This window comes from Gossypium raimondii, chromosome 5 (assembly GCF_025698545.1).
Source record: "Gossypium raimondii isolate GPD5lz chromosome 5, ASM2569854v1, whole genome shotgun sequence".
NCBI classification, from domain to species: Eukaryota; Viridiplantae; Streptophyta; class Magnoliopsida; order Malvales; family Malvaceae; genus Gossypium; species Gossypium raimondii.
The window spans coordinates 11584190-11606029 of NC_068569.1; the positions used below are offsets into that span (position 1 = coordinate 11584190).

At 34.0% G+C, this 21840-nt stretch overlaps 5 protein-coding genes across 10 annotated transcripts; all 5 read right to left on the minus strand.

Moving 5' to 3' along the window:
* Window positions 1-1294: 1294 nt before the first annotated feature.
* On the minus strand, window positions 1295-3720 carry LOC105770217 (vesicle-associated membrane protein 721). 2 transcript variants are annotated; one of them, XM_012591316.2, is made up of 5 exons: window positions 3323-3720; window positions 2781-2922; window positions 2559-2679; window positions 1970-2032; window positions 1295-1653 (listed from the first exon to the last, which is right to left on the minus strand). In XM_012591316.2, the coding sequence occupies exons 1-5, from the start codon at window positions 3510-3512 to the stop codon at window positions 1501-1503; spliced, it is 669 nt and encodes a 222-aa protein (XP_012446770.1). In that variant the 5' UTR covers window positions 3513-3720; the 3' UTR covers window positions 1295-1500. The 2 variants fall into 2 exon arrangements, with proteins under 2 accessions (XP_012446770.1, XP_052485969.1); XM_052630009.1 differs by lacking the exon at window positions 3323-3720 and adding an exon at window positions 3023-3310.
* A 1651-nt stretch (window positions 3721-5371) lies between these two features.
* On the minus strand, window positions 5372-7552 carry LOC105767562 (GDSL esterase/lipase At4g16230). Its single transcript, XM_012587129.2, has 5 exons — window positions 7244-7552; window positions 6948-7078; window positions 6204-6434; window positions 5856-6105; window positions 5372-5756 (listed from the first exon to the last, which is right to left on the minus strand). Exons 1-5 carry the CDS (start codon window positions 7503-7505, stop codon window positions 5533-5535), a joined length of 1098 nt encoding a protein of 365 aa, XP_012442583.1. The 5' UTR covers window positions 7506-7552; the 3' UTR covers window positions 5372-5532.
* An 888-nt stretch (window positions 7553-8440) lies between these two features.
* On the minus strand, window positions 8441-9928 carry LOC105771410 (peptidyl-prolyl cis-trans isomerase FKBP17-1, chloroplastic). The gene is made up of 4 exons (XM_012592868.2): window positions 9489-9928; window positions 9243-9365; window positions 8927-9043; window positions 8441-8692 (listed from the first exon to the last, which is right to left on the minus strand). Exons 1-4 carry the CDS (start codon window positions 9816-9818, stop codon window positions 8573-8575), a joined length of 690 nt encoding a protein of 229 aa, XP_012448322.1. The 5' UTR covers window positions 9819-9928; the 3' UTR covers window positions 8441-8572.
* A 362-nt stretch (window positions 9929-10290) lies between these two features.
* Window positions 10291-15400, minus strand: LOC105769303 (phosphatase IMPL1, chloroplastic). Of its 3 annotated transcripts, XM_052630861.1 has the most exons (12): window positions 15319-15400; window positions 14970-15234; window positions 14805-14872; window positions 14022-14155; window positions 13681-13769; window positions 13454-13511; window positions 12062-12114; window positions 11613-11711; window positions 11394-11507; window positions 10996-11097; window positions 10749-10882; window positions 10291-10659 (listed from the first exon to the last, which is right to left on the minus strand). In XM_052630861.1, the coding sequence occupies exons 2-11, from the start codon at window positions 15084-15086 to the stop codon at window positions 10784-10786; spliced, it is 933 nt and encodes a 310-aa protein (XP_052486821.1). In that variant the 5' UTR covers window positions 15087-15234; window positions 15319-15400; the 3' UTR covers window positions 10291-10659; window positions 10749-10783. The 3 variants fall into 3 exon arrangements, with proteins under 3 accessions (XP_052486821.1, XP_012445294.1, XP_052486822.1); XM_012589840.2 differs by lacking the exon at window positions 15319-15400 and having other exon boundaries at window positions 14970-15302; XM_052630862.1 differs by lacking the exons at window positions 12062-12114; window positions 15319-15400 and having other exon boundaries at window positions 13454-13549; window positions 14970-15302.
* Window positions 15401-15715: 315 nt separating this feature from the next.
* On the minus strand, window positions 15716-20792 carry LOC105769302 (phosphatase IMPL1, chloroplastic). 3 transcript variants are annotated; one of them, XR_008195968.1, is made up of 12 exons: window positions 20376-20791; window positions 20201-20268; window positions 19390-19523; window positions 19036-19124; window positions 18810-18867; window positions 18677-18729; window positions 18190-18288; window positions 17967-18080; window positions 17490-17591; window positions 17234-17375; window positions 16517-16653; window positions 15716-16180 (listed from the first exon to the last, which is right to left on the minus strand). XR_008195968.1 is itself a non-coding variant. In XM_012589839.2 (11 exons), exons 1-10 carry the CDS (start codon window positions 20679-20681, stop codon window positions 17277-17279), a joined length of 1122 nt encoding a protein of 373 aa, XP_012445293.1. In that variant the 5' UTR covers window positions 20682-20792; the 3' UTR covers window positions 16288-16653; window positions 17242-17276. The 3 variants fall into 3 exon arrangements, 2 of the variants coding, with proteins under 2 accessions (XP_012445293.1, XP_012445292.1); XM_012589839.2 differs by lacking the exon at window positions 15716-16180 and having other exon boundaries at window positions 16288-16653; window positions 17242-17375; window positions 20376-20792; XM_012589838.2 differs by lacking the exon at window positions 15716-16180 and having other exon boundaries at window positions 16288-16653.
* Between the last annotated feature and the right edge of the window lie 1048 nt (window positions 20793-21840).

A 21840-nucleotide genomic window follows, 5' to 3' on the forward strand; every position in this document is an offset into this window, starting at 1 on the left:
TTTCAATACTCTTTGACTAAGGAATCAGATATGATTTGCATGTACCAAGCCTATAATACATTGACAAGGTTTGAGACCACACTTGCAAAATGTTTTTTCACCTTACTAATTATTGTCCACTCACTTGAATATTAACTTTGACGAAGTTGATAATAAAAAATGCTTCGAGGAGATTAAAAAATAATATTTGTTATTCAAAATGAGCCCCCACACACACAAAAAAAAAAACAAGCCATGTCATAGGGGTGAGTAAAAGCCCAAATCGTATTTAATAAGCAAGTACAATTTCCAGGTCGAATAACAGCCCAGCTCAGGTTCACAATTGGGCCTGCAGACTCAAAATCCTCGACAGTTTTTTTTGGGGAAAAGGGAAATAGATTTTATTACACACAAATTTAAAAAGTCATTCGATATCAGCTACAACTGGGGGTTCAACACAATTAAGAGTGCTTTCTAATCGAGCTAATGCGTCTGCGCAAGTGTTCCCTTCTCGAAGTATATGCTTTAAGGTGTTAATATTTAAAGGCGGGAGGAACATATTGCACTCATTAATTAAATGTGGCAATAAAATAGTAAAAGTTAATTCCATTTTCATAAAGTGAATGATATTTATTAAATTAAATCTAGAAACAAAAGCTAGCAACATAAATGATGGGTAGTATGAGGTTATAGCACCTATGTTACTACATTATTCAGTTGTGTGTTAAATACGAATATGTATCAGGTAAATTCATTTACTTTTAAAAAATATTTTTCGATTTATTTGGATGGTTTAGAAGGTGCAACATAGTAATCAGGATAGGTTGGCTTTTAGCATTAGGTAGTTCACATCTGTTATTAAGTTGAGCCCTCCATTGTTTGTGATATATGAACCATCGTCTCTGAATTAATCATTTAAAATGGTTGGAAAAAAAGAAAAGAAACAGCACCAACTATTTGTTCTTGAATCAAGTTTTAGACCCGATGGTGACGGGCATTTTTAGATGATTCAACAAATAATCTTCTTAAGATTGAACAGTCTTCAAACACAGATACATTAACTCTCAATTTTCAGGTCAAACTCGCGAGGATTTACATGGTTCATAGTGCTATTTCTACAAAAGCAATTGCAGTTCTTGTTGATTGGTGCAAAACTTCAAGCCAAGAGCTAAAGAAGAATTTCCACATATTTTGGTTACTTGAAACAGCCACCAAAGGATAATAAGGTTGAGCCGAAAAAGATAGCATCCAACAAGTTCCTTTCTTGAATAATATTTTACCTACCGACTCTGAAGCATGAAGATGAATAATATGATTGTTGCAGAAAACAATTTCATGTATTGCAATAAGCACTTACAGGGTTTGCTCACATCCAAAAATATCTTGCACCAAACATCTGGTGATTGCTAATCTTATATATAGCATATGACATCATATTATATATTTTTTGATCTTTTCATCACAATATTATCATAATAGCTCTGGTGAAAACTCTAATAATAAGCCTAATAAAGATGGCACTCATTTTCCACCACAGTTGAAACCATGGCAAACAGAGAGGACAATGATGAGGATCAATGCAATCAATATTCCTAGAACAATCAGCTTGATCTTCATGTTTTGTAGCCACATTTTTCTTCGGATTTTCGTCCCAGTATTCCGGAAGTCTTGAGCCTGTAAAGAATCATTTTTCAGGAGGTTGTAAACACCAAATTGTGTAGCTATAGATGAAACAGGATAAAAGCATGTCAAGTTTAGCAGATCTCTCTTATATTGTATTTCCATCATTCCTTCTCACGTTTTTCTTTGCCAAAATAACAAATTAAGGATTAAAACTCCTGTTGTAGATAATTCCTTATGTTGAAGAGTGCTAGCCTAACCTGATATCTCACATGCCATCAATACAAACAACAAATTTCTTGAAGTTATTACATGCTTAAATTTGAGTGGGTATCCGACTGATATATCTAAGAGAGAGAGAGACACCGACCTGCTGATGAAGATTCTCAGTTTTATCCACTAGCAGCTCTATCTTTTCCCCTCTATCCAACACCTGTATGAAGGAAATTAGTAAAAATTACCAAAAGCATGCGTGTGGTAAATTGGTTGATTACCAAAATTATTTTCATAAATTAATATGGGAAAATTGCAATTTGCCTGAAGCATTGCAGGGTGGCAACAGCAGCTAAAAGCTAAAAGCCTACCAGAAAATGTGAAATTTGAAGAGCCAACTAGATAGTTCCATAGTGACATATACATATTCACATTTGTCAAAACCAACAAATAATTGAAAGTGCTTAAAAATTTTGACCCCCCATAAATTTCATACAGACCCTTAAGATTTAAAAGTGGAAGTACTATAGGAAATTAAGTATTATCATAAAACTACTAACGTGATTAAAGCTGTATTTCACTATCACCGCATACTAAACATCAGCTTAAGAGCAAATGAATGGTAAACCCATAAAAAGAGAGAGCACCAGTTTATATCATCTACTCTAGTGTTATTCCATCCATTTACAAATAGCTGGCATAACAATAGAAGCATAATAGATGTACAACCAACAAAGCATATGTACCTTCTCTATGTTCTCCATCATAACACCTTTGACTTCAGAAACCTGAGATTTGATCTTAGCAAGCTTGCTTATTTCTTCAGGATGCTCAACACAATACTGCATATGTTCTTTTAGTTTTGGCCTGCATTTAATAGCATGTAATACATGCAACAACAACAATAATTAAAACCCTCACTACCACTCCAATTGATTATTTTTATTATTCTAGTCGGAGAAAGATACCCAAATTCCTTGTTCAGGCTGTTGGCAGGAGCAGTAGCAGCCTTTCCACTACCATATTTTGACACAAAGTCCTCCTTGACACGCTCCAAAAAAGCAATCGGTACTTGCCTTCCAGCCAATTCATCTGCAACAACACAATATGCTGCAATATCGAAAAATCAGCCAATCAATCAACAATATAGGAAAAGGAGCAGTCAATGAGAATGAAAATTACAGTAAAAGGTTCTGAAATAGACAAATACCAATCCCTCTTCCCCTTTTCCGCTTCACCATAATAAAGCCTCGTTTACTAAGCAGTCAATCTGAGTACTTTCAAATGCTATAATGCACAATAACCAGAGCTGAACTTAATTAAAAGTAAAGCAACAAAACCAAATCCAAACTTATCCCTCTAGGTAGTGAAATCCAATGGGAAAAAAAAACCAAATCCAAGCTTCTCCTGCATTTCGATTTTGCACTCAATTCCGAAAGACCCTAAACTCTAAAAATGAAGAACCCGAAATTTAAATTCCTTGAATAAGAATAGAAAAAGAGAACTTAACTGTAGCCATTGTCAACAAGGTAATTGAAGGTGTGGCCATCACAGTTGTAAGTGAACTTGTTGTTGGAAGAAGGAAGCTTTTGGAGGCATTGAAAAGCTATGGAATTGAAATTCCCACTGAATTCAGTATACTCTGCTAAGATAACTTCCCCACGAGATACAAATGCATAGATCAATGATTTGTGCACCATTTTCCTTAGAAATTTGGGTTCCAAAGAGAGATCTGGGATTTCAGAGGCTCTCTCTTTCTCGTACTACTGCTTTCCACTTTCTTCTCTCAAGAATAACTCATTTGTTGGCTGTTCTTAAAAGAAATAAGAAAAAGTGAAAAAGGGGTTTAATTTAATGATGCTTAAGCAAAACTTTAGGGGGTAGCCACAAAATACATTACAAAGCATTTTGGGAAAGACAATTAGTTTAAATTTCTTAAACTTTTCGCTCTAATTCGTTGATTATCTTAAAATCAAGACCTGTTTTATATTTTTGGTTACCTTTTTTTGTAAGGAACGCTTTTTATGATATTTGTTGTTGCATCTCTTTCAAACTAATTTCCTTTTTCTTTTTAAACTATTATAACGCTTCATTTCAAAATGTGTTAGGGTTTTTCAAGTAGAAATTGAAGAAATTTAATTTCAGATTAATAATTAATAAATGGATAAATGCTTCTTCTTTTTTTGCATATATTGTAAAATTTCAATGTAAATTTAAGAATGTGAATGTGAACGTGAAAGGAAATTATTATGTTGATAGCAATGGCACTGAAATATAGTTGTAAAATAAAAGTGAAGTGTTACCTACTTATTTCATCAATCCAAGAACATTTTCATCCTATAAAAGTTCCCATTTATTTGGCTTTTAAATATCGTTTTAATGATTAAAATGCATTTCATTTTCGATTAATCAAGCTATGTAATTTGATGATTCATTTTGTGTGGGACACTTTGATGGCTGGAAAAGGTCCACATTAACTTGGTGATGTCCAATTTTGTGAGATTATATATATTGCCTCATGGATTTAAATATGAAAAGCTTGTTAGAAAACAAAGAGAAAAAAAATGTAATAATGCATAAATTTCCATCAATCAGTTTCCTATGGTAATCTTCCTCTTTCTTACAATATATGAAAATGCCATCCGTCCTTAATAGTTTTATCTATGAATTGGGTCGGTTCCAGTTATAGGTTTAGGTTTGCCTTAATTCGAAAAATGAATTTAAAATTTTGTCCAAAATCAACCTAGATAAAAATACTAAAACTCGAGTCCGATCCGACTCGCCCGTATTAAATTTTTTATATAGTTTTTTAAAAATATAACACACTAAAAACACTAAAATAAATGTTTTCCAACAGATTAAAAATAAATTTTAAAAAATCTTTGTACTTAAATAAGTACAACTTAACAAACAAATGCCTCTAAAATAATAAAATAAGAATTATATAATATCCAAACAATAATAATAATAATAGTAAAATGACAGTAAAACAATGAGAAAATAGCAAGAAAACAACAGCAAAATAGTGAGGAAACAACAAGAAAACAACTGATTTTTTTTTTACAAATTTTAACTGAACTCAAACCAAAAAAGCCTTACTCAAGGTCTGACCTATTTTCTAAGATGACTTTATTTTTTTTTGTCGAATCCCAATTTTTAAACTTATATATATATTTTTTAATGGACCTCCTATCCGGGTGGCTCGGGCTTGGAGAGTTCTAGTCCTAAACCTCTGATATCGTCAATGCCACAATAATTAACATTACCTAAAGGTTATATTTTCTTTAAAAAGAATGGGACAATAATTTCATCAATGATTGAAAAGTCAATTTGAGCTGAAAATCCCAAACTACTTGACATTGCATTAATTTGTAGCCTAAAAGTAAATCAAAAGAATTTATTAAGGACCTAAACATGATCTTGATGGCTGATGCCAAACCTGCTGCCCTAATTAAACACCCTAAAGAAGAATGATATCTTTCCCTATTTGCATATTAAATGATTTTGATATCTCTCTTTTTTATCATTAGTTGAAATTAGTGAAGCCAAGCACGTTGCGTCAATTTTCAAACGGAGCGCTATAAGGTAAAAATAAAATGAATCCGATACATACTACGTATTATACTAGTACATTTATATTAGCCATCTAGGGATGGATAGCAACCAAAATTTCAACATTTTCTTTATTCAGAATAGGAACTTCAATGGGTTAATGTCATTTTACGAATTAGCGAGTTGTCGGATATTGATGGGTGAAATATATTGACGGCTACCATCCAATGCATGCTTCGCCAAAATAAAGTTAGTCTTCTCTGTTGGATGATATGCATCCCAAAACACGTACTGTGTCCTGTTTGGACAAACTCGAGCGAAAAAAATACAAGGGAGTTTACCACCATGCTTCCCATACACTCGACAACAAGCCGAATCTGCATTCGTGAATCCTGAACCAGAAAAAAAAAAGATATAGAAAGATTACAGAGCAGAAAAAAATACATTCAATATTGATGGGAGAGGGAGGGAATGATTGATGTGATCATCACCATATGATTTATAATTTTGTAAGACATCTTCAAGTGTGGTATAAGAATTCATGTAAATAAATATTGAGCCTGCAAGATGTTTTGTAAGCTCCGACAGCAATATCTTCAGCCTAACATTGTATAACTTGGCTAGTTCATTCACATGTGGAACGCAATGGTCTATGGAAAATTTATCCCTCTCGAAAGGGATGCACCCCAGAGGAGCGGCACTTGTCACTGCAATCTTTCGAGCATCTAAATTATAAACACTCTGCAATATAGAATTGAATTTCGTGCTGTTAAGACTTTATTAAAGAAATAAAAATAAAATAAATACGAGTCAATTACAAAAGTAGAAGAAAAATTTACCATAAGTTGAGATTTGAATTTAGAAATCATATTATCCAGATACTTAATATTCTCAACATGCGACAATGAGACATTCGAAGATAGCAATATGATATCATTTGCACCTACTGCAATAAAGTAAAGTGCATCTCTTAACAGCTTCCGAGCTGCTGCTGCTCCGATTTTTGATACGATATCTTGCCTAGATTTTGCGAAGTTGTTGATTTGTTCATCCATGCAAATATGATCACCCTACACAATTAAAGGCATAAATTTTCCATTCATCATTTTTCATATTAAATTTTCAACCATAATCAAGGGTGAAGCCAAAAAATATTTTTAGAGAGTTGAACTTAAATTATAATATTTTATAAAATTGAAAATGTAAAATTTTCTTTATAAACTTATAAATTTAATATGTTTTAACTTATAAACTTTTTAAAAAATTTGAAGCATATTTTTTTAATTTTATTTTTAAAGTACTAGAGCCTCTGGCCAGCAACTCTAGTTTCACCCATCTACATAACCCATGCAGTGCCTACTAAGATCAGATTATTTGTTGATGCCCATATTCATCATTAAATTATATAAAATAAGAAATTAGAAAAGAAGTTTCATATAAAAAAAATTGTTATCCAATAATAAGAGATGTTGCACTCTAAATTTACGGAATAATATATTTTTTAAGGTTGATTTAATAAAGCTAATAAGTTAGGAAATGAGCAACTTTTATGAAAAAATAGAGTAAGGGGAAAAAAATCTTACAAATTTAGAACCAGTGGAATTAAAAATTCCTGATCCAGAAGAAGCATAGTTGACACCCTTCAAGATCACATCTCCAGTAGTTTGGGGGCTCAAGTAAGGAGGAGTGTAATTTGTAAAACCTAACTCCTCTTCTGCTAAAACCACAATTTCTTAACAAAATATATTAAAAGTAGTTAGCTAAGCTCTACGTTCTTTATGTTCAAAACTAGTGATAATAATCTGGGTCTTTAAATTTACAAAAAATATATATATATATATATATATATATATATAGATAAATAAATTGCAAGACTTGCCTATAATGTCCAGAATAGTCCTGGCATTAGTGTATCTTCCGGATGCTCTTCGTTTTCCCTTTGTAAAATCAATACCATTTGGCAATGTTGGCTTAGCAAGTGTGTCAAGGTAGAAGTTGTTCCCTACCTCGAACAGAGAGTCTCCGAATGCGAAAATGGCTGGAACTTCCTTTGCAGAGCACATGTTTAGTAACAACTGGATTACTAAAATCTGATAAAATATCGCAGAAATTATGGTAGGCATGTTTAACGTGGTGCCCATGATGCAACGAATTGAGGCTATAGAAAACCAGAAAAAAGTTGATTTATATAGAGAGAGGTTTTTGTGGTTCTTTTGTGCTAAATCATCTATTAGTTGAAAGGTAGTATGGAGACTTTACAGTTATAGGCTTGGTTAATTAATATCCTATAGATATGCTAAATCATTGTTTGGTAAAACTCTTAGATGATAGATCTGCGCCTAAAAATGATCTCTCTGAAATTTTTTGGCATGTTCAATAAATGCAGTTTCTTCCAAGAAAGCCGTCATTAGCACCCAAACCACATCTATAGGAATACTAATATTAATTAACCAAAGTAAGAGAAAGCTTTTTTTATTACAAGGAGATGGAGAAGGGATTGTCCGAGATCAAATTTAGATTACGTGTCGTCCAAGACTTGATATTAATACATGTCTTTTATCGCTGCACCACAGACTCGATTGAACCAAACGCGGGGGAAAAAAACTGATATGGAGGCTTGCCAATGCAGTAAGAGGAAGAGCTCAAAGCTTGATTCGGGATTGGGACATTTATAAATTTGGGGTTCGAATTTTGGCATAAGTGAAAAAAAATAAAAACAACAAATTATGAATTAATGAGTAATAAGCAGCCCTTTAACACTTAGGGTCCCCAAGAAACAATTAAACTTACTACATGGCTGACTTCCTTGAATTTAATCTGTTTCGGAAACAACGTTATTGGGGAATACAGCAGTGGTTAAGAAAGAAAATAATACTGGAATCCTGCAAAGTGCTTATTTTGATTTGATTTTCGCATATGGATACCTTTTTTTAAGTTTACAAAAGCTAACATCAGACTGCCTGAAACATGGACTCTCTGAGGATTTGTTATATTCGCATCCTTAGTCGGTTAATCCGGATTCTCACAAGAAACAAAGTAGGTCAAGAATCTTTGTCTTGCTACTACTCTCAGCCGATTCAGAAAATTCTTCTCATTTCGGATTAACAATGAGTGGAACAATAGTTCTAGAAGCAGAGGAAATGAAAACCATCTCCATGCTTGGATGTTTGCAATAAAACAGAGTTTTATGAGATGGAAGTTGAGTTTGCTAATGCCTTATGCTGATCAACTCAATATCAAATATTAGAGTACCCAATGTTGAGCCTTCTCCATTGCCAAGACGGGTCGGGTTGAAAATGGTGGTAAACAGCCTCTGTCTGTCAAAGAACTGGAGCACAACACAATACAGGTAAATATTGGTAAGTGGTAACAGCTTGACGAAAAATGCAGCCAAGAAAAACATGTTACGGTAAAGGAAACAAGTCATGTTTTAAAATCAGGTTTTAGCAATTGTGGCCTCTTTAAAATCAGGTTTTAGCAATTGTGGCCTCTTAACATTTGCATCAATTGTGATATTAGGGAGTCCAGAAAATAGAAAAATGGGGAAGAGTAGATCACATACATTAGGGGGAATAGGCTCCTGCGAAGTGTTCTGATATCCTTGGGAGGGAGGAATGATAACTCGACGAGTTCCACCAACTTGCATTGATCTAACAGCCGATTCGATCCCAGAAATTACCTGTATTTATAATTTTTTGTGTCCAAGTTAATTACTGCTGCATATAAACATTCAAAGTGAACCAATACAATACAATTTTGGCTTTTAAATAACACATATATACATCAAAGTTGTATTTATATGGATTTGCAAGTCAGTGATGTCTATTAAATGTAGGTGAACTCGAAAGTTGTAATCAGTATCAGTTTTGCCAACTTACTTTGCCGGAGCCAAGGGTGAAGACAAAGGGAATTGGTTCTCCAGTGCTATCTTTATGATCATAAGTGGAATCAAACCGCCACCCTTGCTTTGCTGCCAGCCTTCCATAATAATGTATTGCAACCTTTTTTTATTTTTATTTTGACATGCAAAACAAAAAAAGGGTAATTAAAAACTACATGGAAGAAAATTACTAGTAGTAGTAATTGTGTGAATTTAAGTGGTAGTATGAAGGAGAGGGAAAGACCTGGTCTCCATCGACGGGGGTTGCGCCAGTGCCAGCTCGGAGGTCCAAGGCCTTGACACCACCGGAGTTAGGGAGGTCGAAAAACTCGGTGTTAGTGGCGGATTTTGAAGGAGGTGACAAGATTAGTGAAGAAAAACTGGTGGTTGCTATGGACACTAATAGCGTTCTCCTTGTACTTGCTGCAGAAGGCGAAGAAGAAGATAAGGGTTGAGGAGATGTTGCATAGATGATGGGAGGTGACGGGGGAGCTCTCCGGAGAAGGTAATGGAGGGCCGTATGTTGGGGATCTCGGAGGTACGGTGATGATGCGTGGCAGTGGACCACCACCATTATCTTCTTCTCTTTCGTTGGACGCAAATAAAAGTCGATCAATGTTAAAATTTAAAAATAAATATACCCTTTACTTTCTTTTAACATTAGAGAAAACCCAAATGATGGTTAAAAATCCCTGTGAATGAATACCATGCATGGAAGAATATGCAAGACACCATTCATCTTTCTTAATTAAAGTATCCCATTTATTTATTGAAATATTAATTATTAATTACGGTTTATTAACTCAACCTTTGTAATTAAAAACCTTCCGCCCTAATTAATTATCCTTTTATATATTAACTGTCAATCAAATATAAACCTGTGTACTTTATGATTCTTAATTAAAAACTCAGAACGTTTTTGCAATCACTTTCCTGCTCAGTTTCTCAATAAAGTCGGAAGCAAGGTAAAATTATGAATGCATTCATCAACTTCGGTTAGAAACAGGTCTTTGGGAGTTCGAACATATTCTAGAGAAGAAAACATAGAAACAGATAATATCACTAAACTAGCTTTTGACAAAAATGCAGGACTACAGTTGTTTACAGTATATCCGCTGAATATTTTTAGATAATTTTGTTAATTTCTTCTGTTTATTTTACATCAAAAAAAATATATCGAATATAAACAAAAATAAAATGTGATGGCAAATCAAAATAAAAAAGTAAAATACACACACAACTGTAATAGAACAGTTGATAACGGCAGACAGTACTTTATTAACAAAGAGAAAATATACTTATTATGTTTCTAATCGCATAATGCTGGTGGGTTTTCCGGTAAAACTCTATCGCAAGGCACCAAGAGCAGATTTATTAAAAGCTTTGTTCGTCGGGCTCCTCGATTTGGCAAGCTCCTGACAAGGGTAATAATCTTTTCATCTTTCGTCTAATTAATATGCTTATCAAAGTGAAAAACTGTAAAAATCCAAGCTACGAGAGAGACCTGCTGTCACGAAACACAAGTGTCTGTTTGGCGAATCAAAGATCTGTGACGTAATTTTCAGGCTTATACCATAATGAGAAATCAATTCCTTTACTCTTCAGTTTCTCTGTTGCGGGTGCAATCCTCTCCAGAAGCTGCTTTTCATAGTAATTGCATATCATACCGTTTAGTTACAACCAAGGCACAATAAGATTTTGGTCTCATCTTACTTTCTACAACATGACAAAAAAAATGGAAAGAGTCTAACCTTAGCATGAATTGCACCATTAGATACCAACACAGATTTATCAAAGACGCAAAGCTTTCCACCATCCATCCGAGTCACAACGCCACCAGCTTCTTCAATTATCTGATTAATTTAAAATTTTAAATATAAACATCTGAATCTGAGGCTCTCATTTTCAAAGTGATTTATGTCTTAATTATCACCATAAGTTTCACATTAGCATAAATTTCAATGAAATGTTAAAATAAAAAATAAATAAATAAAATGTTTGGTACTTAATAAGTTTGAAGCAATTTGAAAGCATTTTAACATTTGCGGCAGCTCAGTATCCCTTTAAGTAAAGAAGGAAAAGCTATTAGTTTTATTTACCATCTTAAGTCCACTATTTTAAATAGAATTGTAGAGTTATAAAGTGTTACCAATACAGCAGCAGCCATATCCCATGGTTTTAGATGATATTCCCAGTACCCTTCCGTTACTCCTAGAGCTACATGGCACATGTCCACAGCTGCACCACCAAGCCTTCTTACACCCTAGTCATTGTAATTTAGTAAAAAGTTGGAGAGAGAAAAGGGGTAATGCATGAGCCCTGTAATTTTTGAAGAAGAGAGCCACGAAACATCATTTAAGGTTCATACTCTACTAATGCTGGTAAATTCCTTGAATAATTCGAAGTTGGTATTCCATGCATCATTATGTTCACATCCAAACCCAGTCACAAGAAGAGATTGCTCCACCTGCAGACAAATATTTCTTTGCGAGATGTCAAAACATTCCACCTTTAAAAATCATAAGCATATTGACAGTGGGACATATTTTTCAAAAGCATTGGCTAATCAATTTAATCTTATTCGAAGGTAGGCTCATGCCTCGGCAAGTTTAAAGAAGCAAAGTACCATCAAAGCTGTCTATAGAAAATATTAAAGGGCACATAATCATTGAGTCCCACTAGAATGCATACGGTGTCATCAGCCAGGATCATGCATATTGAAGTATAAGGCAACAACTTTTCAGCAGATAATAGTAATATCTATTCATTAAATAATTCACAATAGATTTGACTGTTCCATTCAATTTGATCACTTACCTTATCTGTTTTACTGGGATGGATTTTCTGTCCGTTACAAAATGCTCCCCCACCTAGAAATAGGGGTGAGCAAAACTCGATTCGACTCGAAAAAATCAAAAAAAAATTCAAATTTCGAGTTAAACGAATCGAGTTATTCGAGTTAATCGAGTTATTCGAATCAACTCGAATTTTTTTTTCGAATTTCGAGTTCGAATCGAGTTGAGTTTTCGAATTCGAATAATTCGAATATCAAACTATAATATTTGACAGTTTTACCCTAAACTCCCAAACCTTTTTACTTTTCCCTCAAAACTTTTACTCCTTCCCACTTTCCCCCCAAAACTTTTACTCCCCTCCCCTCCCAACCCCCCAATCTACCCAAAATCCATTTCCTACCAAAATTTTACTCTCCCATTTACTTTTTCTCAAAATTTTACTCCCAAAAACCCTCAAAACCTTTTATTTTCTCTCAAAATTTTTACTCCTTCCCACTTTTCCCCTAAAACTTTTATTCCCTTTCCATCCCACCTCCCATCTACCCCAAACCTTCCCCCCTCCAATTTTTTTTAATATTTTCCCTCCAAAATTTTACTCTCCCCTATTTACTTTCCCTCAAACTTTTATTCTCCAAAACTTTTTATTTTCCCCCTAAACTTTTACTTCTCACCCTTTACTTTCAAATAAAAAATCAAAATTATCCAAAAAAAATCACTAAACATAAATAGTAATAATTTTATTTATATTTACTATTTATATTATTAAATTAAATTTCACATTTTATATTATTTATATTATTGAATTGTTTAGTCATATTGAATATTTATATTAAAATTGAATTATTAATTATGCCATAAAATATTCGTGTTAAAATTTTATATTGCTATCAATTTCACATTTTATTTTTAAAATAAATTTTATTAAAAAATCATATTTTTATATTTAATATATTTTTAATTCCAAAATACATAGTGACAAGAATCTGAAGATAATTGAAACAACTAAGCAAGTAAAGAAACTAACCAGTATATAAAAAATTAATAAATAAATTATGAGGTGATGAAAGTTAATAAAAAATTTGATTAAGGTAGACAAATTTTATTACGATGGATGACAACGGTTACAAGGACCTAAAATTATTTTTTAAAATTTAACTCGAACAAATATATTCGATTCGATTCGATTCGATTCGAATTCCATCTCACTCGACTCGATTCGAGAAAACTTCAAATAAAGTTAGGATGATAAAATGAGATTCGAAAACTCGATTAACTCGAAAATTTTTTATTCGATTCGATTCGATCGAATGCTCACCCCTACCTAGAAACCAAAGCAATCAATCATTCAACCATAAGTATAGTATCAGCATAGGCATGAACCTTAAGGAGCTTTAACTAGTTCCACATTTCTTACCAGCAGTAGCAGTATATGTACGGGTATTCCAACACATAGGTCCCCCAACAAATTCCACCTACACATAAAAAAACAATAATGCCATCTTTCTTTTTCCTTTAAGGAAAAGGAAAAAGCAACAAACTTAATCACGCAACTTTTATACTTGACATTCAGTGAGCAATCACATTTTGAATGTAAAATTATGTAAATATAATATTGACAAGATTCATACAAGAAACTAATACCACAGTAGCAGCGGCAGGATTTCCTTGAAACAGTACACCCACTGAAACTGCAAAGCTAGGATAACAGTGTGCAAAATTTGTTGTTCCATCTACACAAGGTCAAACCAATAGAGATATCTACCACTTAGATAACGTATTGATACAAAAAAGCAGGGGATTTAATTATCAACATGAACCATGAACCATGAACCATGACATACTAAAGCATTTCTGCAAGACTGCAATACGCATATAGACTGAAAACATAACTCCCAAGTTCCAGGATACATTCATTTAATTTTTATAAAATATAACCATATAAACTGCCTTGGATAAGAAACCAAGGGATGAAAGAGACAAACCTAAAGGATCAACACACCAGAGATAGTCTGATGAGGTATCCCCTGCAATTCCTCCTTCCTCCCCGAGGATCAAATGATCTGCAAAATTCTTTTTTATTACCTCCAGAATAGCGATCTCACTCATTTTATCTGTGCTGCACATAACATCATATGACAATTGTCAACAAAAGAAAGGAATATAATAAGTTTGTAGATATAATATGGTTGCAACATGCCGCAGAAATACTGAATGTCTCTCTCTTGAGGTAAATTTATAAAACAGTAAATAAGATGCAAATAAAAATAAACAATAAGGAAGGACATTAAATGTAAATGCTCATGCAAAGGCTTACAGGACAAAACTGCAAGTCTGAAATGAGTAGTAATATGCAAACTTCCATGTCTGTTTGTGGTTATAGGCTGGGAAACAGCATGATGCAGACAAAGGTTTAGGGTACATTAAGCCATTCTCTTTTTAAGTACATGGAGAAAACAGAAAGGTAAACTAGTGGGGTAGAGAACAAGTATAACATGGAACCTATTTTATTCCAAGAATATGAATCAGAAAGCACACTGAACCTTTCAGTGCCAAAATTTAACTTCATGATTCACATTTCACAGTATGAAAATAACATCATAACATGCAGGAGGCAGGTTAGCACAACCAGGCACAATGACAATGCAGTTTGGTAAGCTGTAATTATCTAACCATATATGTCAAAACACCCTCCCTCACCCCCAATACTAATATTAAGGTCATAGCTTAAAATCTGAGCCAGTATGAGAAGATTGAGAAGTCCTTACTCGGTTACCAAGTCAGCTAGTCCTTTATATGCGACATTTCTTGGTTTGTTGACAGCATCCATCACCACCTATAAGAAGATGAAGATATTTATTTAAGGGAAATGAATTCTGAAAAGTAAAACAAAAATGAAAAGACATAAAAAAAAAAAAAAAAAGGAGGCCAACCTCAGCGCCAGCTCTTGCGGCAGCCTCAACAACTTCAATGAGCTCGGAAGGAGGGATTGATCCAGTTGATTTGGCACCTACTTTAGGATACTTTCTCTGGTTTGAAGCCTCCGACATCAAGGCTCTTGTATATAATTTTCCTGTCGAATTCGTGCTCAAGATTCCAACTTATAGACACCCAAATGGAGAATTTGCAATAGATTTGTGAGGTTGGCACTGATTTGGGTGAATCCGAGGTGAAACTGCTCTGGGTTTTTGCGAAAACCTGAGAGTAATGTCCGTAGAGACAACTAAATACTTTCCTAAATTTTATTTTCGATGTTAACTGAGAATCTAAAGAGTTTTTTACCTTACAAATTTGTTAAACTTTTTTTTCCCGGTTTCTTTGTGGGTAGCTCAATTTGCAGTTACTCCCTCTGATAAATATTCGGTAAAATTATAATGAAAGCCTTAACTCTAATTGTATTTTGCCTTCCTTTAGTCTTTATATTTTAGAGGCACGCCACATGTAATTATCTAATTATTTCAATTTCGGTAATTCCTAATAGTATAATGAATGAAAATTTTAACAGAAAAATTAATTTACTCTTTGATCTAATATACAAAGATTAATTCATCTTTTTTTAGTAAAGAGGTAGAATCCAATCGATTCATAGTATAAGAGCCTCTATAGTATATTTACCTACATATTCATGTTAGTTTGGTTTTAGTAGCATTTCTTTTTCTTTTAAATAGTAGTTAAAACATTTTAATTTTTAAAAATAAGTAAACCATTAGATTGACCATTAATGCTACATCAGCACAAACTAATAGTATCAATATGGAGTTATCGATCCGAGTAATTGATTACAAATTCAGGCATAAGAAAAAAAAACCTACTAAATACTTTTGGACAAGTAGGGTAAACTACATTTTAATCCTCTTATAAATTTCAACTTATGATCCAGTAGTATCTAGTAATTGCATAAATTAGGTAGTATCGTGAATGAGAGGAAGTGTGACGAGTCGCAAAAGATCTAGTCCCGTGACAAAAGGACCTAGTCTCCGTCGACAGGGTTTGCCCCGATGCCAGCACAAAGGTCCAAGGCCTTTACACGAAAAAAAGCGGTGCTAATGGCGGAATTAGAAGGAGCAGAAGCAGCATAGAGTGACAAGATCAATGTAGAAAAACCAGGTTGATATGGACACTAACAATGTTCTCCTTGTGCTTGCTGCAGAAGACGAAGAAGAAGATAAGGGCTGAGGAAATGTTGTATAGATAACCAGTAATCATGAGAATGTAATGGAATGCAGGATGGTGGGTGTTTCAGAGGTACCGTGGATAAAAGTCAAATAATATTAAGAATAAATAAATATATTATTCATACTTGGGAAAATTCAAATTATGTGAATTGAATCAACGACCATGATGGCATATACAAGATACAAGAGATGAAGTAAAAAGTAAAAATAAAAATAAAACAGTAATAAAACAGTTAATAACGGCGGACAGTTGCATGGTACTTCATTAACAACGATAACATATAACTACAAATGCCAATGCATACTCTTTCCACAATTAACAGCCACCACTTCATTCCTCTTCTTCTTATTCAGCCTTTCACAATATATTTGCGTCTTCTGTATCCTTGTTATGTTTCTAATCAAACAATGATGGTGAGTTTGCTGGCAAAACTACATGGCTCTGCAACACAGCAACAAGACCAAAGTTTATTAAAAGCTTTGTTCATCAGGATTCCAAAAGCATCTGAAAAAGATGTTGATCTTTCTTCCCGTTAATATGCTTTTATCAAATGTTTAGCCTTCGAAGCATGTTGGTTGTTAAATTCCAACAATTACAACTGGCCGTTGGAAATGGGAGGATCTCAGCCTAAAGTCTGAACATAGGGAATGGAAAGAACAGTTTCTAAGACGGAGAGGGGGGGGGGGGGGAGGGAAGGAGCCATGTAGAAAGGCTTAATTTGGATTAAGTTTCAGCACCATGCATGTGTCACAGGCTCGTGCACAACAGCTTCATTTGCTAAGTTAAAATCCAAGCTCGTGACACATACATGAAAGACAGAGGAAACAACAAATATGCTTTAACAGTAGATTTAGATGTCATGTTAACTTGCTATTTGCATATAATTCTCACAAGAAAGCCACATCATTTTAGTTTAAAAAATGACGAAATTAAAGTAAAGAGACTAAATTCGCAACATCTATAAATGGCAGCATTTGGCCAAATCGAAAAATTGCATAAATTCAAGTTACGAGAGAAAGACCTGCTTACTGTGTCAGGAAAAAGAAGTGTGACTCTTTGGCAATTCAAAGATCTGTGACGTAACTTTCAGGCTTATACCATAATGAGAAATCAATTCCTTTACTCTTAAGTTTCTCCGTTGCAGGTGCAATCCTCTCCAAAAGCTGCTCATCATAGTAATTGAATATCATACCATTTAGTTACAACCAAAAGCATAATAAGATTTTGGATTCTATCTTCCTTTCTACAACATGACAGGAACATGAAAAAGGTCGAACCTTGGCATGAACTGCACCATTAGATACCAAAACAGATCTATCAAAGACACAAAATTTTCCACCATCCATCCGAGTCACAGCGCCACCAGCTTCTTCGACTATCTGATTACAAAGAATTAACAATTTTAATATGAACTGCTGAATCTGAACAAACCTCATTCAACATGCTCACTCTCTTAATTATCACCACAGTTTTCACACTAGATAAATTTAAAATTATACATATGATAGAAAACAGTTTGGCGACTTAATATGTTCGAAGCAATTTCAAAGTATTTTACGGATCTTTTTATTTATCTTTTCACGGTATGCAAAATAAGTAGTTATGTCCAATGCAAAATAAACTGACAACTGACATCTATTTTAACATTTGCTGCGGCTCAATAACCATTTAAGTAAAGGAAGGAAAATATATTACTTTTATTTTAACATGTAAGTCAATGATTACACAAAAGGAATTAAGTTATAAAGCTTTACCAATACACCAGCAGCCATATCCCATGGTTTTAGACGATATTCCCAATACGCTTCCGCAACTCCCAGAGCTACATGGCACATGTCCACAGCTGCAGCACCAAGCCTTCTTACACCCTAGTCATTGTAAGTAGGGGAAAGTTAGAGACAAAAAGGGTAAATCACGAGTTTAGTAATTTTTGGAGAAAGAGCTTATGACCACAGAAATATCTTTTAAGGTTCATACTCTACTGATGTCAGTAAATTCCTTGAATAATTCAATGTTGGTAATCCATGCATCATCGTGGTCATATCCAAACCCAGTCACAAGAAGAGACTGCTCCACCTGCAAACAAGTATTTCTTTGCAAGATGTCAAAACATTTGGCCTTTTAAAAATCATAGGCATGCACTGGGAACCAACCTTTTAAAAGATATATTTCGCAAAAGCATAGGCTGGTCAGTTTAATCCTAATTCGAAGGTATCTAAGGGTTGTGCCTCAACAAGCTTGCTGAAGCGAAGTTACCATGAAAAACCTCCATAGAAAATATTAGAGGGCATATAATCATTGAGCCCCAACAATATTTGTCCAACCAGAATGCATAAAATGTGTCATCAACCATGATCAAACATGTTGAAGTATAAAGCAACAACTGTTCAGCAGAAAATAGTAACATCTACTAATTAAATTATTCACAATATTTTTAACTGTTTGATTCAGTGTGATCACTTACCTTATCTGTTTTACTGGGATGGATTTTCTGTCCATTACAAAATGCTCCCCCACCTAGAACCCAAAGCATCAAATATTTAGCCATTAATTTACTATGAACCTTAAGGAGCTTTAACTAGTTCCATATTTCCTACCAGCAGTAGCAGTAAATGTACGGGTATTCCAACACATAGGTCCCCCAACAAATTCCACCTACACGTAAAAAAGCAATAATGTCATCTTTCCTCCTACATCATGCAAATTAAAAAAGCAAGAAACTGATTTTGTAACTTTTATACTCAATATTCTTTAAGTGATCATATTTTGAATGTAAACTTATGTAAATGGAATATTGCCAAAATTCATGTAAGAAAATAATACCACAGCAGCAGCGGCAGGATTTCCTTGAAACAGTACACCCACTGAAACTGCAAAGCTAGGATAACAATGTGCAAAATTTGTTGTTCCATCTACAGAAGGTAGCAAAGTGAAACCAGCAGAGCATTTATATCTAACCCTCACATAAAGTAAATATTAACACAAACAAGCAGGGGAATTAATCTTCAGTATAAACTACGGTATGCTAAAGCATCTCTTCAGGTAAGAGTGCAATACATTATAGACTGAAAAGTGAAAACTTAACTCCCAAATTATAGGATATTTTTCTAATACTTTATAAAATATAAACATACAAACTGTTTTGGTTAAAGAAACCAAGGGATGAAAGAGACAGACCTAAAGGATCAATACACCATAGATAGTCTGATGAGGTATCCCCTATAATTCCTCCCTCCTCCCCAAGGATCAGATGATCTCCAAAATTCTTTTTTACTACCTCAAGAATAGCAACCTCACTCATTTTATCTGTGCTGTAGGTAACATCATATGATAATTGTGAGCAGAAGCAAGGAATATAATAAGTTTATAGCAAAAGTAAACTGTAAGGAAGAACATTTAGACGTAAATATTCATGTGAAGGCTAATACAAGCAACTGTGAGTCTGCAATGAGTAGTGATAAGCAAACTTTTTAAATATAAGATGCCTGGTTCTTTTTGTGGTTATAGATTGGGAAACGGCAAGATGTAGACAAAGGTTTAGGGTAAATTATACCATTCTCATTGTAAGCCAAGTACATGAAGAAAACCAAACGGCAAATTTGCGGTATAGGGAATGATTATAACATGGATTCCTTTTGCTTCCACGAATATGAATGAAGAAGTATACTAAAAAAACTTTTTCTGACAATAAACAATTCAATCTATTTACTTTTTAATGTTTCAAGTACTGAATTTGTCCTATTTATATGAAAAGCAAACGTCAGTGCCAAAAATTTAACTTCATGATTCATATTTCACATTATGAAAATTACATCATAACATTCGGGAGGCAGATTAGCTCAACCAGGCACAATGACAATGCAGTTTGGTAAATCAAGCTGTAATTATCTAATCATACACTAGTCAAACAGCCTACCTCATCCCCAATACTGATATATAGGGCATAGCTTAAATCTGAATAAGTATGAGAAGATTGAGAAGCCCTTACTCGGTTACCAAGTCAGTTAGTCCTTTATATGTGATATTTCTTGGTTTGTTGACAGCATCCATCACCACCTGTAAGAAAATAAAGGTATTTATTGAAAGAAATGAATTTTGAAAAGTAGAACAAAATTAACTGGCATAAAAGAATTTCCTTTTTGGGGGGGGGGGGGGATGCCAACCTCAGCCCCAGTTTTTGCAGCGGTCTCGACAACTTCAATGAGCTGAGATGGAGGGATTGGTCCGGTTGATTTGGCAGCTACTTTAGGATACTGTCTCTGGTTAGAAACCTCTGATATCAAAGCTCTTGTGCATAATTTTCTTTTGGAATTTGTATTAAAGATTCCAACTTTTCGATACCCAGTTGAAGACTTTGGACTAAGTTTGTGAGGTTGGTACTGATTTGGGTGAAATCGAGGTGAAATTGATCTGGGTGTTTGTGAAAATCTGAGAGGAATGTTGGTGGAGAAAACTAAAGACCTTCCCATTTCTTCCTTTTTGACGTTAAGCGAGAACCCAGAACCCTTTGCCTTACCAATTTATGAACGTTTTTTGAGATCTTCTTTGTGGGTAGTTAGTTTGCATTACTGTCTCTGCGCCATAGACGACAGATGACATCTTGTTTTCTATAACAGGGATAATAGCATATTTGGAACTGTATTTTATCAAACCTTCCAATCTAGTATCTCTACTTTTAAAATTTCTGTTTTGGTACTTGAACTCTAATTCCATCAATTAATATGTTACATTCCCTTGCGGAGAAATTATATCATATGCTCTTCCTACTATCTAAAGAAAATATCAACCAATAAAAATAAGCCAAGTCAGATTTATTTACATGTCATATTACATGTAAGCATTATTTTTTAACTTATTCATTAAACACACAAAAAAGACTATGTCGACTTTCTACCAACTTCACCCCCTACCAAACCATCGTATCAAAAGTTACCAGAAAACTTCATCTGTAGTACTCGACTTTCTTGGAGCTTTGTACTAAATACAAGATTGTTGTAACAAGTATTACACACATATATTTCCATGGACGCTATAAGAAATTAACATTCAAATCAAAAGAGCATTAGAGCAAAATGCTAAACTTTCAACTACTAAAAGAAATCATTCTTCATTCATATCCTCATAACGTTGATTACAGGGGGTATTTAACGCATGCAGTACATGCAACCTCATCAGTAACTACTAACAGAAAACTTAACAACTTTCTAACTAATAACAGAAACTGTTACTCCTAACATGCCCCTTACTTATCAACTTTTCTTCTCATCAAAAACTTCTTGACTTGTATCAGTAACACAAAGTAGATCTCGAAACTTAGTGAAAATTCCCACTGGCAAAGGTTCTGTCAAAACATCGGCAATTTGGTCTGATCCCGAAACATGGCCAACTTGAAGTACTCCATCTGTAACTTTTTCCCTAACGAAGAACAAATCCATCTCTACGTGCTTGAATTTTGAATGTAAAACCGGGTTTCCTACTACTGCAACAGCAGCTGAACTATCACACAATATCAATGCTTTCTTTGGAACTAGAACATGCAACTCAGTTAGTAATGAGCGAATCCAAACCAATTCTGCAGCGAGATGAGCAACACTTCTATATTCTGCCTCTGCTGTTGACCTAGAGATC

Bases quoted from the DNA above. Each gene is read 5' to 3' on its own strand.
- LOC105769302 (XM_012589839.2), bottom strand. From the start codon at position 20,681: ATGGGAAGGTCTTTAGTTTTCTCCACCAACATTCCTCTCAGATTTTCA. The intron at 19,125-19,389 runs GTCTGTCTCTTT...TACCTTCTGTAG, and splicing joins ATGGTGTATTGATCCTTTAG to ATGGAACAACAAATTTTGCA. The intron at 18,289-18,676 runs GTAAGTGATCAC...ACTTGTTTGCAG, and splicing joins ATCCCAGTAAAACAGATAAG to GTGGAGCAGTCTCTTCTTGT.
- LOC105769303 (XM_052630861.1), bottom strand. From the start codon at position 15,086: ATGTCGGAGGCTTCAAACCAGAGAAAGTATCCTAAAGTAGGTGCCAAA. The intron at 14,873-14,969 runs GTTGGCCTCCTT...ATCTTCTTATAG, and splicing joins CCGCAAGAGCTGGCGCTGAG to GTGGTGATGGATGCTGTCAA. The intron at 13,512-13,680 runs GTATTAGTTTCT...TTTTATGTGTAG, and splicing joins ATCCTGCCGCTGCTACTGTG to GTGGAATTTGTTGGGGGACC.
- LOC105771410 (XM_012592868.2), bottom strand. From the start codon at position 9,818: ATGGTGGTGGTCCACTGCCACGCATCATCACCGTACCTCCGAGATCCC. The intron at 9,044-9,242 runs GTAAGTTGGCAA...TTATAAATACAG, and splicing joins TCACCCTTGGCTCCGGCAAA to GTAATTTCTGGGATCGAATC. The intron at 8,693-8,926 runs GTATGTGATCTA...GTTGTGCTCCAG, and splicing joins AGGAGCCTATTCCCCCTAAT to TTCTTTGACAGACAGAGGCT.
- LOC105767562 (XM_012587129.2), bottom strand. From the start codon at position 7,505: ATGGGCACCACGTTAAACATGCCTACCATAATTTCTGCGATATTTTAT. The intron at 7,079-7,243 runs GCAAGTCTTGCA...TGGTTTTAGCAG, and splicing joins GACTATTCTGGACATTATAG to AAGAGGAGTTAGGTTTTACA. The intron at 6,106-6,203 runs GTAAATTTTTCT...TCTATATTGCAG, and splicing joins AATTCAAATCTCAACTTATG to AGTGTTTATAATTTAGATGC.
- LOC105770217 (XM_012591316.2), bottom strand. From the start codon at position 3,512: ATGGTGCACAAATCATTGATCTATGCATTTGTATCTCGTGGGGAAGTT. The intron at 2,923-3,322 runs GTTAAGTTCTCT...TCGATATTGCAG, and splicing joins CCTTGTTGACAATGGCTACA to CATATTGTGTTGTTGCAGAT. The intron at 2,680-2,780 runs GTATCTTTCTCC...TATTAAATGCAG, and splicing joins AGCCTGAACAAGGAATTTGG to GCCAAAACTAAAAGAACATA.